The sequence below is a fragment of the Curcuma longa genome, chromosome 16 (genome assembly GCF_044706935.1).
Source record: "Curcuma longa cultivar G26 ecotype Majalengka, Jawa Barat chromosome 16, ITB_CL_G26_1.1, whole genome shotgun sequence".
Lineage (NCBI taxonomy): Eukaryota > Viridiplantae > Streptophyta > Magnoliopsida > Zingiberales > Zingiberaceae > Curcuma > Curcuma longa.
In genome coordinates, this window is record NC_133876.1 from 1,381,621 (window position 1) to 1,398,826 (window position 17,206).

Here is a 17,206-nt window from a genome sequence, read left to right on the forward strand (position 1 = left end):
AATTTTGACTCCAGGCCACTCTATCCGGGATTCAGGCGATCAGATGGTCCAGGCGCTTGGAAAGTGAATCCAAGCGACTTGGGTTTAGATAATCACAGTGGAAGTCAAAGTTCATCCAGAACTTCCACATCAGTACAGAGTCGACTGGAAGGGGAATCCAAGCAACTGAAAGTGTTGAGTCAGCAGCGTCGATGGCGGATCGGCGGACGTCGTGGAAGCACCTGGAAGGAGAATCCAGGCGCTTGGAAAGCCTTATAAAAGAGCTTTGACAGCAGACTTCCAGACATCAATTGAAAGCATTCCATAGCAATTCGACGGCAATCTGCGCGCGAAGGATTACCCTAGAAGTCGTCGTAACATTGGAGTTCGCACCACAAGCTTCATCTCTTTCTCCAATTTGGGTAACGATTTATTGTATGCATTTAGTTTTTACGATAAAGTTTTTATCGTGATTCTGTTTTGTAAATAGTTACAAGTCCTCTCCATAAGGAAGGAGTTAATTAGTGGATTGTCCATGCATAAACGATCAAAGATCATGGGCCTTGGAGTAGCAGCCTTTGGTTGTTAACTAAGTAAAAAAAAATTGTGTTCTTCTTATGTTCTTATTCTGTTCGTGATTCTTATTTTCCGATGCAACATTCTCTAATTCATGAACAAATGAAAATATTCAATGAGTTTACGAAAATCGAGAAAACTCTAAAAAGATAGCGCTATTCACCTCCCTCTAGCACTCTCTTAAATAATCCGCTTTCTTCTATTTGCTTTCTTCTTTAACCAATCAATAATAATCATAGTCCTTATTCCTTTACAACAAGAGGATCTTGTTTGCCTCTTTTTTATTTTCCACTTTCGAGATCATTGTTCAGGTTGAAATCGCCTTTCCAATGAGTTACTAGACACCTGGCTGGTAAGTTAACTGCTACGAGGCAAGAGAGGAAAATGGCAGACCCTACAGTCCCACTTAGGGATGGCAACGGGTTCGGGGTTCGCGGGGAAGCCTTCTCCATCCCCGTCCCCGAAACTCAAACCCATATACCATCTCCGTCCTCATCCCTGTCGGGTATCATAATTTAAATACCATCCCCATCCCCGTCGGGTTTCGGGTATCCAGCGGGTTTCGGGGATCCCCGCGGGTTTCGGGGTTGATTTTCTCCGCGGATATTTATGGGTATCCCCATACCCATACCCATCCCCATCCCCGTCTTATTTTTTTTAAATATTAATTTATATATATATATATATATTATAAAATCTTTACAAAATAACATTATAAAACCAAATATTAAACTCTAAAACAAAACATTATCTCTAAAACACATCCAACTAATGCATAATCGATACAATAAGTTTGAAGTTCTTTATTTTCAATTTTTCAAAATTTTGACACCACTTATCCTATAAAAGAAAAAAAATAAAAAGAGTTAACTATAAGATGGGTCGGGTTCGGGGATGGGGACGGGGAATATTTGGAATACCATCCCCGACCCATCCCCGTTTTCCGAGATTCGGGGATTCCCCATCCCCATCCCCGCTTTCTCTGACCGAGGATTTCCCGGTCAAAATGGGTTCGGGGAACGGATTCCCCATCGGGTCCGGGTCTAATTGCCATCCCTAGTCCCACTAAGCTCTGAGCTGCTACAAGAGGAAGAAGAGAGTGAGGATAGAGGTCAGGGGTGCCCTGACTCAATCGCTCCGACACTCAAGTTAATCACCGGTCCAGAGAAAGGAGGAGAACATAAACAAGTTGAGGATGTTAATTTGAGTGCATACGATGATCGTGCGTACTTGTATCTGAAAGAGTTAAGTTATATAGACTTACAAAAGAGAAATGTCATATCGTAATTAGAAAATATCATAAGCGAGGATCTTGTCAGAAGAGATACCTCATCTAAGTAAGGAGAACACTCTATCACTGCCGCATTAACGAAAAGTCATGTCATTCATCCTAATACGGCATCATACTACACCATTACACCGCATTAAAGGAGTAAACCATTCTGTCTAATGATTGTCTGTGTCTCCTTAGTGACAGTCTGCCTCCCGTTTAGGAGAAATGATTAAAATGAAATTGGTTGAGCGTTTAAGTAGGACACTGAAGGAGTGGAGTATAGTCGGCAAAGAGAGCATAAACCTGAGTCGGGGTCAACTGGAATCAAACTTTGAGAGAGGTCGGGTGTGAGATCCTAAGGTGAGTTTAACGCTGAGTCTAGGGCTGAGCATTCGGTTAAAACCGAACCAAACCGAACCGAATAAACCGAAAACTGAATAAACCGATTTTTTTCAAACCAACCGAACCGACCGAATTTTCCAATAAAAATTGAATAAACCGAACCGATATTTTATCGGTTAATTCAGTTTTTAACCGAATTAACCGATTTTTTTAAAATATTATAAAAATTTTACTAATTAATTAGGGATTTATAAATTTAGTTATTTAAAATTTATAAATTATTTTTTAAAATTTGAATAATTCGGTTTATTCGGTTTAACCGAATAATAAACTTTAAAACCGAAACCGAACCGAATTAACCGATTTTTATAGAAAAAAAACCGAATTTTCAAAATAACCGAACCGAATTTTTTAATTCGGTCGGTTCGGCCGGTTTATTCGGTTTAACCGAATTGTTGCTCACCCCTGCTGAGTCGGGTGTTTGAGCCCGACCTGAGCTATCTTCTAAGTCGGCCTCGGGCACTCAAGTTGTGCAGAATACTAAGTTGGGGGAAGCTAGGGCGTAGAGCCTAACGCCAAGTTGGGTGGGGGAAGCCCAAGCTGGTGCAGTTTTGACCTGAGTTGTCGGCCGAATAGTTATTGGACCCCGACCGAGGTAGTTCTTCGATTTGGGATCATCTACCTGACCTAGATGAGTATTAAGTTAAAGTTGTGAAACTGAAGTGCAGGACCTAGTCAGTCAGCTCTGAATAGCAGCACATCTCTGATGTAACGTGCCATCGAGTTAAGCTAAATCTCGATCTTCTTGACTTTTTTTGGTCATACTGACCCATAGCAATCGTAAAAAAATATAAGTCTTTCATTCTCTTTTTCTTTCATCCTTATAATTCAGTTATTACTGTTCTATTTGATTTATCTTTTAACCTTTTGATTTACTTATTTATGTAATTATTATTATTTTACTGTTTAGGAATATAATTTAAATTATTTTAAAATGAAACAGCAAACCTCCTTAAATTCTAATTCTAAGATGCATTATATCCCTGGTTATTAAATCACACGAATACATGACAAAAAGCAATTACGCGTTCCTATATATTTGTTTAAATGTGGCACATTCTGATTGGATTTAAAACGATTAAGCTAAACATTGTTGCTGTTTGTATGCATATTTTTTTTATTTTTTGGATATTTACAATCGATTATTTTTCTTATGTTACTTGTCTATTTTATCTTCTGTTAAGGAGTTGTATGATGTAGAATCTATCGGCTTGCTCGGACTTTTAATTGTATTGCTTTCCCCTTGAACGACGTCTAGTATGCTCATTCACGATATGAAGTTGACTTCTAAATACCTGTCAAAACTTAATCCTACAAGTGATTTTGAAATATCAAAAAAGAGTATTTTATTTAAAATACCAAAATGAGGTATTTTTTATTTCTAATTTTTTAATCATCCATCATGAATTACTAAGTATATGAGATGAAAAAAAATAATCAACCACTTGCATACATCTAAGAGTAGACTCGTAGTCCCCAGGGCAATGGTGTCACGGTAGGACATCCAGGTTGTCACTCAGACACCTGCGGTTCGATCCCCAGCTACGGCGTATTTGCAGGAATTTTCTTCTAAATGGTGAGCGCAATCAAAGGATGTTAGACGTCTGGACTGGTCGCTGCGTACGCTTCCTGATTTACTCTGGTGGCCGATGTGAAACTTCCGTGGGACAGACCAGTCACCTCCAGAGATAGTCAATGAGGTTAACTAGGATTTATCATTTTTTTTTAAGAGTAGACTCGTATATATAATAATTTTGATAAAATTGTATAATTCAAAAAACATTTTAAAAATCATAAAATAAAAAAATTAAAGTCATATGAATTCTTAATAAATTATTAAAAGTTGCTAATTTTGAAAATATATTATAAAATACATTTATTTAAAAACTAAAAATTAAAATGATATAAATTATTTAAATATAGGAGAAAATTATTTTGAAAAATAATAACTTTGAGAAAATTGATAATGTAATAATTTTGTCCAAAAGCTAGTATATAGTTTATATTTAAATTATTTGGGCATAGACAAGACTCGAAACTAACTTGATCGTTGGTGATTGATGGTGAAATTTAATAATCCAATCATGAACTTGTATAGTGGCCCCATAGATCGATGAAGGATTTGAGTTTTATGGCAGTTTATTGAATTCATAGGGGTTTAGAATTCATGATTTAGAATCTTAGCTTGTATATATTTCCTATTCAATATGAAGTACATAATGGGGGAAAAGTCAGTAAGGTTACTATGTTGAGACAATCTTCCAATAGTATGGAATCGTTACCTCTCCAATATTATATGAGTAGATTTAATCATCGAGCATTAGAATGGTTAGCTCAAGTGCAACTAAACTTGCAGAAGTCTCACAAAAGTTTGCTTTCTCAGCAAAATCAAGTTGCAGTAGAAAAGGAGGATTGGTGGCAACTATTATGGATGACTAAAAGCTTAAGTACAGTTGATATCGAGTAAATAAGAAAATACTTGTGAAATCTATTTATAAATGTATCTTCGTAAATAAAAACATATTGATGCGGTTTGAATCTCCTCCCATCCTACTCTCAATCCTTCTGGTTTGGGCGCACCATTTCTTTCAGATTCAATCCGGTTGAGCTTTTGACACCACTCAGTTATTCTACTCTAAAACATGCAGACCGATGACTCCTGTTCTTTTGTGCTAGAGTTGGTGTACTTGAGCTGGTGCACCCGAGTTGATGCATCTGAACTTGTGCACTTGAGCTCGTTTTCATTTGAGCAACACCCAAAAGTGATGTGAGTTGTCAACACTCTCCCTAGTTGGCAATACTCAAGAAGAGCTTTAGCTGAAAGAGAATAATGTTTTATTTGAGAGAAAAGTTTTAACATACTAAAAGAAATGATGTCTTATGTTAGAGAAGAGCTTTAGCAAGAAATAAGGAAAGAAGAAAAATAGTAGTTGAGTGGGTTAACCATTGTCTTGACTTGAGGTCATTCGTAACACTTGAGCTCAGTTGTAGTTTGCCAAATGGATTGTCCTCTCACTCGGCAAGCACCTTCCTCCTTATACAGAGATGAAGCTAACCTCCATGTGGATTCCCCCATGCTTTAGCCATTAGCTCATGTGAGAGTCAAAGTTAACCTAAGTATGGATTGCAATCAATCTAGTGCATGGGCAAGGGTAGGGCCATTGTCCCCTTCCTGTTTGAAACACGTTTGACACATCTGACACGTACTGGTGAGGGTCCATGACTAACCTCTCCTCATCGTCCTAGGCTTCTTGTATGCTCGACCCTTTGACATTGTCGGTGTCACTTCCCTTGGTTGACCTCTACTTTACCCATGCTTAGGCCACTGTTTACTATTCGACTCTGATTTGATCAAAAATGATTAAGTAAAGTAGCTGGAGGGGTTGGAATCCAAGGGAGATATCCACTAGCAGGGATACTCTCATGACTTTGAGGACATGATGAGGACGTCTCTTGATCCAAGAATGATTAGCAGAAATGATTAAGTAAAATAGTTGGAGGGGGCAGAGTCCAAGGAAGATATATACGAGTGAGGATACTCTCTCAGTCTAGATGACATGTTGAGGATGTCTCTTGATCCATGAACGGTTAGTAGAAATGATTAAGTAGAGGGGTCAAAGTTCAAGGGAGATATTCTCGAGTGAGGGTATTTTCGCGATCTGGATGATAGTGTCACCTGCTAGACTGCTAATTGGAGAGATATTAGTAGGAATGATGAAGTAAAATAACTGAAGAGGTCAGACTTTAGGAGTAATATTTTCAAAGGAAGATGTTCTCGCGGTCCAGATGACGGTCCATGCTAGACTACTAGTTGGAGAGATATTAGTAGAATTAATGAAATAAAATAACCGAAGGAGTTGGATTTCACGAGAAAAATTCCTAAGGGGATGTTCTAGTTGCCTAAATGACAAGCTAAGAACTTTCCTGAATAGGGATCTCCTACACTATTAGTCAATTATGATAAAAAATTTGTCTGAGAAAACACTCGAGTAGGTTTTTACTTGTACAGGTGTACTCGTATATGCCGACTGCAACTTCTCACATGACCAAAGTGTTCCCAAGCTGCAATACTTTCATCTTTCTGATTTGTCATGCTTTCCAAACCATGCACGTCTAGTTACGTTTTTGGTTAGCAGATGTAGATCTATCCAAATATATATGCCCGAGCGAAAATTACGGGACGCATCACACATAAATTAAAATTGGAATACAACCTACTCTATCTTTGACATGAGACATGATGGTTTCACTGGCAATTAGTTGTAATTTCATCTTTTTGCAGAAGACATGAGTTTCACTGGCAATTAGTTGTGAATTCAGAATGACCAATATATTTCGAGACATCTCCAAGCAAGACCATGACCTTTTTTTTTCAAGAAAATGGCAAAATTAATGTCCAGCATAAAGAACTGTGCAGTGTTTCCAAAATAACGAGATTTTTTATTTCCAATCAACCAATTAATTGGTCCAACGAGTTTTTTTTTTATTGCTAACAGGAAATAACTTGTGATCTCTGTCTAAGGAAGCTGTTGGAAAAATTATCGTGGATAGAGATCCAACGGTATCCCCATCTTGATCCGTTCCTTAATGATTCATCCAGTATTTACAGCAATAGACTGATTGCGAGGTTTGATGGAGCTTGAAGTGAGTGATCAGCAGTCAGTCCCAGCGAAGCAACAACCAATTCCTCTGTAATTGAGAAAAAAAATTTGTCATTGTCGAAATCCCTGCAAATGTTCTGCAACGCTGCAGCCTACGGTGAGCTCGCTTACCTTTCTTCCCCTTTTTGGCGACACGAGTTGTACAATGGCGGTTCTTTATGTTCTAACTCTACATCTTGCTCGTTGAGGTAGCCATGCAATTTGACCTCAAAACGGGGGAACATCGAGTTGTTCAAAGTTGGACCGGAAAAGCAATTGCAGTGGAAGAAGCAACCTTTATTTGCAACGTGACAAAGCCTATAATGATGAAATGTTAAGCAGTAAAAGATTTTCGCACTGTAGTAGTACGTGGAGCATGAATGCTGCAGCTCTTCTGACGATGGTGTGGGAATACTTGGCCTCACGTTTGTCTTTTCTTGTCCTGTAGATTGTCCTTCGTGTTGTTTTGTTGTTGATATTATATAAGAGATCAAAATTATGTCACCAGTGGACAAGAACCAGTCTACTTTACCAAGAGAGATTTCCTTTCCAATCTTTTTAATGAAAAATTCAGCTTTTTTACTCAGATTTGTTTTCTAAACTCTTCCTTCTAATAGCCAATCATCTTCAGCATGTTGGAAAAGTAAGTTACAACTCTGTCTCTTAATCAGTTCAAAAATTAGGACGCGATCTTAGTCCACATTTATAGTATCAAGTGGCAGTTCATTGATGAGCTCACCCTGTTCAATTTCTCAGAGCAGCAGCAGCTTCATGTGGCGTTGCACTGCATGTGCTAGCGTACAAAGACATGCGCTTCAATTAAGACCTGCACCCTATCAGATTGAACTCAGAAAAGCTGGTCCCTCTTTCTTCTTTACCAAGAACATGCTCAGTTTTGGATCATTGCCCTCGATGCAATCTTGTTGTCTTCTTGTGTTGAACAGTAAAAAGGATACATTCTATAAATTTTTTTCGTGTCTCCAGTTTCCCTTCAGAAGTGCAGCAGACGACTTTTCTTTTACTTGATTTTTCAGGGACGCTGCTGGTTGTTGAGAATGAGGTAAATGAGCAACTGCTAGTTTATTGACCCATTAAATCTGTCAGAAATCTCCCTGCTAGATTTGGCTGACATCACTTTGTCCTCTTGCTTCCTAATACATTCACTTCTGCGACTGTGGCCTTGAAAGCAGCTCTTCCCCAACCTCCCTCCTCTCCGCCCCAAGTTTTTTCATTTAAGCAAAAAGGTTGGCCAGAAAAGATATATTTTGCTTGTCGCCATAATTGCACAGAGAGCACAGCAGCTGAAGGTGGGGAAGGACGGGAGCTCAGGGAGAGAAAACAGGGAGAAAAGGTGGGGCCCAAAGCCTGGACAAGGAGGTAATGCGTTGCTCTGCTTCCTCCCACCTCCTTCCCCCACCTTGTTGTTTTCCTCCCTGTGTGACTCCTCTCTCTGGCTCTCTCCCCTCCTCCTGTCTCTCTCCTTTTATTTCCTTTTTTTAGTGTCGATTGCATGGCATTGATTGAGAACCCATGCCATATGTACCTTCTCTGCAAAAGCTTATGGGACCTGACTTTTTAAAGCTGCTCCTCCACTTTCTGAACCATGGTAAATCAACAAAAAAAGACAATCTCTATTTTGTCTTTTTCATAATAGAGTTTATCAGCTAATGAATCAGGCACCTGTTTCCGCCAAGTGTGTTTTGGTTTGGCTCTGGTGAACCAAGAACCAATTTGACATACGCATACGGAATATAAGATCAGCCTTGAGGTTTCTTTTTACCAGGTGAGTATGAACAGAACAGGAGGAATGATTGGCCTTCTATTTCAACTTTGAAGAATGCCATCATCTCAATCATAGCAAAGGTGAGCGCCATCATAAAATTGGTAATATAATATACGTATATCCTCGTCTGACTTCGTGTAGTAATTTTTTTTTTCTTCCTTTGCTGTTATTGGAGATTTGCAAGGATCTTGATCGACCATGGGCCATGAATCTATGTTTCACGTGTTTGCCTTTCGGGTTTGCACTGGGTATTCAGAAAAAACTGCCCAATTCTCTGTTCAAATGAGAGTGAATCCCATTTAATTTGGGTTTGTCCTTCTCTTCGAGGAGAGGAAGGTCATAATTCTTCTTTAGCTCTGGGCCCCATGTTTTTGGATTTTGTGCTGGGTGAAAACCCATTACTCTGATGACTCAAACAACAAGGACCTTCTATAAGTGGTCTTCAAAAGCACGGATACCTGATGAACTCTGTACTCCATTGTTTTCTTGGTTGTTCTTGAGCATCTGCTGTAGGCATTCTATAAGGAAATGCGCCACTTCCCTTTTTTGGCCGAGTGGAGATTTCTTCCCATTAAGAAAAGTAAAATGAATTGATGGATGTATCAAACATGATTTTGATCTGAGCTTCAATGTTCTTCCCTTATAGCTTTATATCCAGAGAGGGAACGGCATTGGTTATTCTTTTGGTAGCTTATTGTCTGAGCAACGACGGACACTCAAGAGAGGTTGGTTTCTTTAGATGGTTTAAATGCTCTTCTGCCTCGTGAAGTTATTTTTTTCCTCTTTTATTTTCTTTAAAAATCTTGTGCAAGCTTCCGTTGTTGCTTTGCAGAAGGAATGCCTTGTTGAACTTTTTATTTATTCAATCAATAATGTATTTCTCTCATTTGAATATTATAGATCATTTGACCACTTTATAAAGTCCAAACGCAGAGGATGCTCAACAACATGGTGCATTTGACCTTGTTTGTTCTACTGTTTTAGAAGCTTATCTGTTAGGACTCTTCAATTTAATAGCAACTGAGGAGCAAGTTGAGTAGTTCAAGTGAATGTGCAGATCTGAGCAGCATCCTTTAGCAGTCGAGTTTTTGTTACAGTTTTTATCATGCATGTTGTCAAGCAAGTGATTGATGGCATGCAACTAAGCAAGAGGTTGGTATCACCCTATCTAGAAGCTCAATTCTTTTTACAACAGAGTTGTGGCTTTTTAATCACAACAAAAGCACGAGGAGATGACAGATCCTCTCTTCTTACACAATGTCCACTTGATAAGAATTACCTACTGATTTGCAGTGTTAACAATTGTCTTCAGCATTCATAGCAAACAAATTGAGGATTCAGTTTTCTAACATTGTGTATTATGCTTCAACGTTTGAGAATACTTAGATCGCCTTAATAATTGTCACTATTGCCTAACACTGAAGCTTTTCATTTCAGATCAATACTTGGTTCATGTTGGATGATCATTAGCCTTCAAGTGCCTGATTTGGAGTTGAAAGGAATGAGGATTCTTTGTATGTATGCTTTATAACATGAGCCATGTTTTCCTTTTATCCAAGCTAAACATTGAAAATCTTAAGCCAGTTCTTACTGTGGGATCTAAGAGAGTGAGTTTAATTTTCTTTCACTGGTTATAATTTCAGGTTGTTGTGTGCTGACAGAAACAAGTTGAATGACTAGTAAAAGGATTTCCTTCTTATATCCAAGTGGTACTCAAACTCGATAACAGCACTTCTGGAGAGTGTAATTTCAGCATCTTGGATTGGAATGGAGAATGACATTTTCAGTGGTTCATTCTTCAACTTTAACCATAATAATATGATTCTCGATCCGACATTTGGTTCTTTTCTCCAGTCAGGCATACCAGGCAACAATATCCACAGGCAAATGTTTGTCAGTAGTCCCTTCGTTTCTGCAGCTCAAGAGACAGCAACTGCTGATGCTTACTTGACAAACAACGAAACTAGTTCATTTAGTGAAACCTTTACTCAGATTGGTAATGATTCATTCAGTCGATCCATGGCCAATGTTGGCCTCCGTGAACATTTTTCAGGAACTTCTCTTTCTGCCACTTCACTTGCCAATCTTTTATCTTCCACCACCTGTTTGCCGGAAAATATTATCAGTGAGGATATGATAGTTCCTTCTTCACTTGCAGCTTCACCTCACGGTAACTTTGGATCAACAAGTGGTGTGAATCTCCTTGCATCTAAAAATGACAGTGTTGGTTGTTCATGGAATCAGAGTGAATTGGTCGATGATCAAGGGCCCTTAGGCAAAACATTCAGTATAGTTCAACCATCCTATCATGTTAAAAAGATTTCACAGCCTGGTTGGAACTTTCACGACTTAAATTGGAATTTTGGCCATGCTTATGACAATGCTGCACTAGCTCCTGGCAGTGAGCTTTCTCTCAGTGTTGGTTCCTGTCAACCATGTCTCACTGACACAGCCAACATTGCTGATCAATGCTCTGAAATAAGCTGTTCTGCTGTAACTCAAGTTACATCGGCCGACAGTTCATGCTGTCCGACTGAGTTTCGCACCTCCAATGATGCTAATCGAATCTCTTTTCATGACTTCTGTTTGGGAATGACACAAAAGGAGAATGATGCATGCACCGAGAAGCCTTCTCTAAATCACGGTTCTTCTTGCTTTGTTCAGTTATCCCATATTTTGTCAAGATCCAAATACCTTCATGCAGTGCAACAAGTTCTTGCAGAAGCTGCTGCATATGCACTATCAGATTATAACAACATGGATGATTCACTGAATCTGATTGATGGCGAGGCAAAATTTTTTTCCTCGAGCTGCTCTAGCACGCCCGAACATCCTATAACTGTTTCAGAACTGCTACTCGCATTCGGGCAAACTGAACCCCTGGACAATGTGGATGCTCAAAAGTGCCAGGAAGCTAACAGAAAGAAAAGTGAGCTGCTCACAATGCTTCAATTGGTAAGTGACAATTTATGTGATTTTCTAGTCAAGTGGCTATGAAGATTTTTCACTTACAGCCATAATTTGTGTTCCACTCCATTGCACATAAGATTGTAGGTGGATCACAGTTACATAAGATTTGTGTTCAACTCCATTTCACTTTCTTAAATTGTAGGTGGATCACAGTTACAAGCACTGCTCGGAGCAGCTACAGAATGTTAAGGCGTCCTTTGTTTCCCTGATCCAGTCAAGCACCTCCGACACTCATGCCTGCTTCGCGTTACATTCAGTTTCATCACTCTACAAAAGCTTGAAAAGGAGGATTACTAGTCTGATTATTTTGATTGCTCAACAACCGGGTGCCGAAAACCTCAAAGGAAAGGAAAGGAGCCTTGAATCTTCATTACTCCAGAAGCAGTGGGCTCTTCAGCAGCTGAGGAAGAGTGAACATCAGTCATGGAGGCCACAGAGAGGTTTGCCTGAAAAATCAGTCTCCGTTCTACGGGCCTGGATGTTTGAGAACTTTCTGCACCCGTAAGTCTGCTTCCTTCCATTGCTGCTAACAATGTGTTTCTGTATCCAATTCTATGATCCAACTTATGATCAGTGTGGATGAACCCAGGTATCCAAAAGACAACGAGAAGCATTTGCTTGCGATAAAAAGCGGTTTGACTAGGAGCCAGGTGCATGGGCTATAACTTCTACAGTTGTGTGCACTCGCATTTGAGAAAACTCACCTTTCATTTTGCTTTGATAATAGGTCTCCAATTGGTTTATAAATGCTCGTGTGCGTCTCTGGAAACCGATGATCGAGGACATGTATGTGGAACTCAACAAAAAGAAAGCAGTCAGCTGAAGAACTAGTTTTGCTCCAACTTGTGGAAGTGATTTTCAGCGCGTCTTGCTGCATTGTGAGAAAGTGATGTCTTCATTTGTAGTTCTCGGTTCTTGTATTGTCGACTCAAGATTCTGTATATGCATATTGCGATGTCGAATTTGGTCTACATGTGTGTTGATGCTTCAGAAGCAATCCACAGTGACTCATATAACAATCGACAACTTTATCTTTAGTAAAAGTTGTTGCCTACTTCCAACTTAGCTCCAACTTCTTCGTCCTCGCATGCTCCACTCCTTTCTCCGACAAACTAGAGTCTAATGTGTTCTTGCCATTAAAGAAGGAATTCAACTATGTTAACTCGAAAGTAAGAGCCTATTTTGAATCATGAGTGATGTAGACCCCTAGATGCAACTTGGGTTGGGTGCATGGTCAAAATCCCATCTATGGCTGGTGAGGATGCAATATTGTAGGCGTCTCTCAATGTAAATATGTATCTTTCGTCCTCTCCCCAATATGAAATTTTTGAGTCTGGCCTTAGTATGTGCATCGAAGAGAAATAAGAGAGACTAAGTTGAAATAACTTAGATTTGTTTCCTTAAGCATGTTGAATTTCACTCAATTTAAGTGCCATTTTGGATAAGTTTTCCTTCTACTACATTTTGTAGTCTTCCTTGCCTAAATGAAACCTTGTCCATATCATTTGTTACCTTTTTTTGAGATTGTGCTTGTTCATATCATTTTGTTACCTTGGATGCATGAAGATATATACTTATGATGATTATTCACCTTCGTCAATGCCACCAATCACAAATAACTAAATTTCACTTTTGTTGTTAAAGAATACTTTAATAAAAGATGGAATTCGCCATCCAACAACCCCATCAAAGGTAGAATACTTCATCTCAAATGGAAAAGAGGTCGTTGACATGTCCTTCGACCACCTTGGCATCAAACACTCTTGTAAGGGTTATGCATTAGACTATTATATTTTTACCATTTTCATTTTACTTCACCATAACTGAATTCGTATAATCATTTTGGATCTAAATCATATATCCAACTTTCATAATACTTAAATTACGTTGTTGCCATGTACTTTTTCTTTTTAGGTCTATCAGGTAGTTACTTTCGAAATTGACTAATGAACATAGAAAATTTTGAATCACTTAAAATAAAATAAGGCTGCGTATTAAAAATTTGGATCCTTTATCATCATACCCTAAATTCGATAACATAAATTGAAAATAGCAAAATTTTAAACCGTAAAAACTAGATAAAATTGGATCTAAATTCGAGAGACTTAGGATAATGATATTCATTAACTAATGCCATTAATGAATTCTTAGGATTTTTCTTGTTAAAAAATAAAACTTCAAAATTTTAATGATGTGTCATGTAGGTCCATCAATTAATTATTAGGAAAGTTGAATATATGATTTAAATAATATCAAATTTTATTTACACTTTTTTTCTACAGAAAAAATGATTTTAACTATTATGAAGGTTGAATATGTCATTTGAATAATATTAATGCCTCGGATTTTATTTGCACGGTTAGAAGTAGAATGTCGATTATTTTTTATGCAATCCTTTGGGTCTATTCCCATGACTTGTGTTTGCGGCGGGCACAAAGTGTGTGGGGTTGATAATTATTAAGCGAGGAGGCCCACTTTCTTGTCTCAAGGCTAAGAAGCAAGCATGATAAAATTCTTAAAGTTTCATATAATCATAAATGAATGAAATGTTTTTGATAATTAAAAAATAGACGTATGTTAATTTTTGCTCAAATATCCCATATTTCAGTTACGAAATGCTGATGTGACAGGCTCCGCTGGGGCACGAGTTGAGACACACTGGATCACCTCGAACCCGGCAGCAATGCGTCGCGTGCCACGTGCGTTCGCCTTATCCTCCACGACTTGGGACACTGACGGATCGGATGAGACCGGCGCCACCGCTGCCGTCCCTTTCCAACTCACTTCCAAATGCATGCACTTGGATTCCAAGATGGTCCCTTTCCTCCGTGAGACCAGGACGTGCCGGTGGAGCATGAGACAGGAGGAGGGGACACTGCGGCCCCCACATTATCTTTAATCTCCACGGTTCGAGCGGCGGGTCTCGCGTGAAGTCCCATCCGAACCCTGAACCGCAAGCAAACACTGCACCGCCGTCGGATCGGAAGCGGGCGGTGAGGATTGGACCGCATCTTTCTCGTGATGGCCCGTTTTGGAAGTCAAAGCTGGAACCGGTCAAAAGAAATAATTAAATCCGATCGGTCCAGCATAAAGCGGGGCTCATGTGACGGCATAGTCGATCGACGGCTATAAAAAGTCGCGATGGTGTACCACTCGCTTATCGCAATAGTGATCCCACTGATCCACATGTCCAATCTCCACCGTACAGGTCAGCATTGATTATTTACTGCAATTTTGTCGGGCATCCTCCTAGCGCAACACCCGACGTACCCTCTCCTTTATTGGGTACGTACGGGACCCACCGGCATTCGGATACCGTTATCTCTCCTTTATTGGGTACGTACGGGACCCACCGGCATTCGGATACCGTTATGTACTCAAAACCGGTACGATAGGTAACGGCTTGAGCTTGCCATCTCGACGCCGTCAGTTTAGTACGATAGATATTTTATTAACCGCGGTTGGGTTAGGAATCCGACCGCGGTCACCGCTTTCCCGATTTAAACACCGTGGAGCTCTGGCAGACTTCGACGGAGGAGGAAGAAGAAGAAGAAGAAGAAGAGAGAGAGAGAGAGAGAGAGAGAGAGAGACGATGATGATGATTGGACGAGATGTCAGCCATCAGAATCCGACGGTGCACGTTCCTCCTTGGTCTAGCGATGATCCGGCGGCCGGGTACGAGCTCCTCGACGATGCTGCTCTCGCTGCGCTGCAACTTTATTTTAGGGAGGAGGCAGGGGAGTACTCGTCGCCGGTGGTGGACGCGTACTCGTCGGATGACTTCCGGATGTACGAGTTCAAGGTGCGGCGGTGCGGCCGGGCGCGCGCCCACGACTGGACAGAGTGCCCCTTCGCGCACCCTGGCGAGAAGGCCCGGCGCCGCGACCCTAGGAAGCAACGGTACTCCGGCGCCCCCTGCCCGGACTTCCGGAAGGCCGGTGGGTGCAAGCGCGGCGACTCTTGCGAGCTCGCGCACGGGGTGTTTGAGTGTTGGCTCCACCCGGGCCGATACCGCACCCAGCCCTGCAAGGATGGCACCGCCTGCCGCCGCCGCGTTTGCTTCTTCGCCCACACCCCCGACCAGCTCCGTCTGGTGCCGCCGCAGACGCACCAGCAGAGTTCCCCGTCGGCCTCGGCCGCCGAGTCGAACTTTCTACAGAATTACCTCGTCAATACTCTGGCGTCATCGCCGACGTCGACGATGACATCGCCGCCGATGTCCCGGTCAACGGATTCACCGCCAATATCGCCGAGTGGCGGGAAGCTGCTGCGGCGGGCGTCGTTTCAGGCCGGCCCCTCGGTTAACGACATCGTGGCCTCGCTGAGGCTGCTGCAACTGGCCAAGACAAACTCGGCGCCAAGCTCGTGGCCATCGCAAGTGCAAAGCGGTGAGTTTTCCTCTCCGACCAGGTTTAACACTGGTTTCTGCAGCACGCCGTCGACTCCGACCGCGAGTGCAATGATGCGCGCGGGCGCTGCTAGGTGGTTGGAGGAAGAGGAGCCGCCAAAGAGGGTAAACTCAGGGAGGCCGCTGAGGGCGAAGATGTTCGAGAGGCTGAGCAAAGAGTGCATTTCCGAGATGGCAGATGAATACCCGCCGGACGTGGAGTGGGTCTCCGAGTTGCTGCGGTAGCTTACTACCGATTGCCAATAACACAATAGAAATTGTGAAGAACCGAAGAAACCTAAACAATTGTCCTCATTCTTTGTTACTATACATCCTCGAGAACCTCTGAAATCCACAAAATCCAACAAAAAAAAGAAGAAGAAGAAAAAAGATGATCTTCTTGTTCGTGCACATAAATAACAACTGCTGGTGGAGGAAGATGACGATTAGAAGTCTGCAGATGAAATAGCGATCGTGGGGAACTACTGACTGCCATTGGATTACTTGTCGTGTCCAGCGTGAAGGCTGGCCATGTAGGTATTGGAGCTTTAATTATTCTTACTGTCCTGGGGACATCGTCCTTGTCAAACTTTCAATCCAATGGATTTTCTAGTGATTTCTTCGCACTAAACTTTAATTATTCTGGCCATTGTTTGTGGGGACAATGTTTTGGATGTTTTATTTGAAGTTTTGTGATGTTATTGGATAAGATAATTAAGTGGCGAGTAATTATTTAAATTTAGTTTGATAATTTGATTTCATTATCGAATTTTTTAATTTATTTTTTTATTATTTAAATTTTTATATTTTAAAATTATTAGATAGATTATTAAGTTGGATAATATAAATTGATTTATTTTTAATTTTTTATTAATATTAAAAATTAAATATATATAATTAAATTTATTTATTTAGTTTAATGAGTTATTTAAATTTAATTATTTAATTGATTTTGTATATGTTGAATTTAATTATTTAATTAATTATATATAATGAAGAAAGATAAATAAATTTTTATTAAATTAAATATTAAATTTAATTTATGAATATTTGATTTATTTATGATTTTTAATATATAAAAAGTTAATTATTTTATTTTAATTAAAATTAATATATAAAATAGTATTATATTAAAATTTTTTTTATTAATTTGATAAAATTATTTAAAGTTTATTAAAATAATTTTAAAAGCTATT

General features: G+C 39.9%; 2 protein-coding genes across 2 annotated transcripts; both read left to right on the forward strand.

Annotated features, from left to right (window-relative positions):
- The first annotated feature begins 10,386 nt into the window (after positions 1-10,386).
- Positions 10,387-12,574, forward strand: LOC141848082 (homeobox protein ATH1-like). The gene is made up of 4 exons (XM_074736198.1): positions 10,387-11,608; positions 11,766-12,124; positions 12,213-12,273; positions 12,351-12,574. Exons 1-4 carry the CDS (start codon positions 10,421-10,423, stop codon positions 12,444-12,446), a joined length of 1,704 nt encoding a protein of 567 aa, XP_074592299.1. The 5' UTR covers positions 10,387-10,420; the 3' UTR covers positions 12,447-12,574.
- Positions 12,575-15,134: 2,560 nt separating this feature from the next.
- LOC141847890 (zinc finger CCCH domain-containing protein 35-like) lies at positions 15,135-16,711 on the forward strand. Its single transcript, XM_074735994.1, has one exon. It carries the CDS (start codon positions 15,216-15,218, stop codon positions 16,254-16,256), a length of 1,041 nt encoding a protein of 346 aa, XP_074592095.1. The 5' UTR covers positions 15,135-15,215; the 3' UTR covers positions 16,257-16,711.
- The last annotated feature ends 495 nt before the right edge of the window (positions 16,712-17,206 follow it).

What these genes read in the sequence shown, in the direction of transcription:
- LOC141847890 (XM_074735994.1), top strand. Translation starts at nt 15,216, where the DNA reads ATGATGATGATTGGACGAGATGTCAGCCATCAGAATCCGACGGTGCAC.
- LOC141848082 (XM_074736198.1), top strand. Translation starts at nt 10,421, where the DNA reads ATGGAGAATGACATTTTCAGTGGTTCATTCTTCAACTTTAACCATAAT. An exon ending in TGCTCACAATGCTTCAATTG is followed by an intron (nt 11,609 to 11,765) that starts GTAAGTGACAAT and finishes CTTAAATTGTAG; the next exon opens with GTGGATCACAGTTACAAGCA. An exon ending in TTTGAGAACTTTCTGCACCC is followed by an intron (nt 12,125 to 12,212) that starts GTAAGTCTGCTT and finishes GGATGAACCCAG; the next exon opens with GTATCCAAAAGACAACGAGA.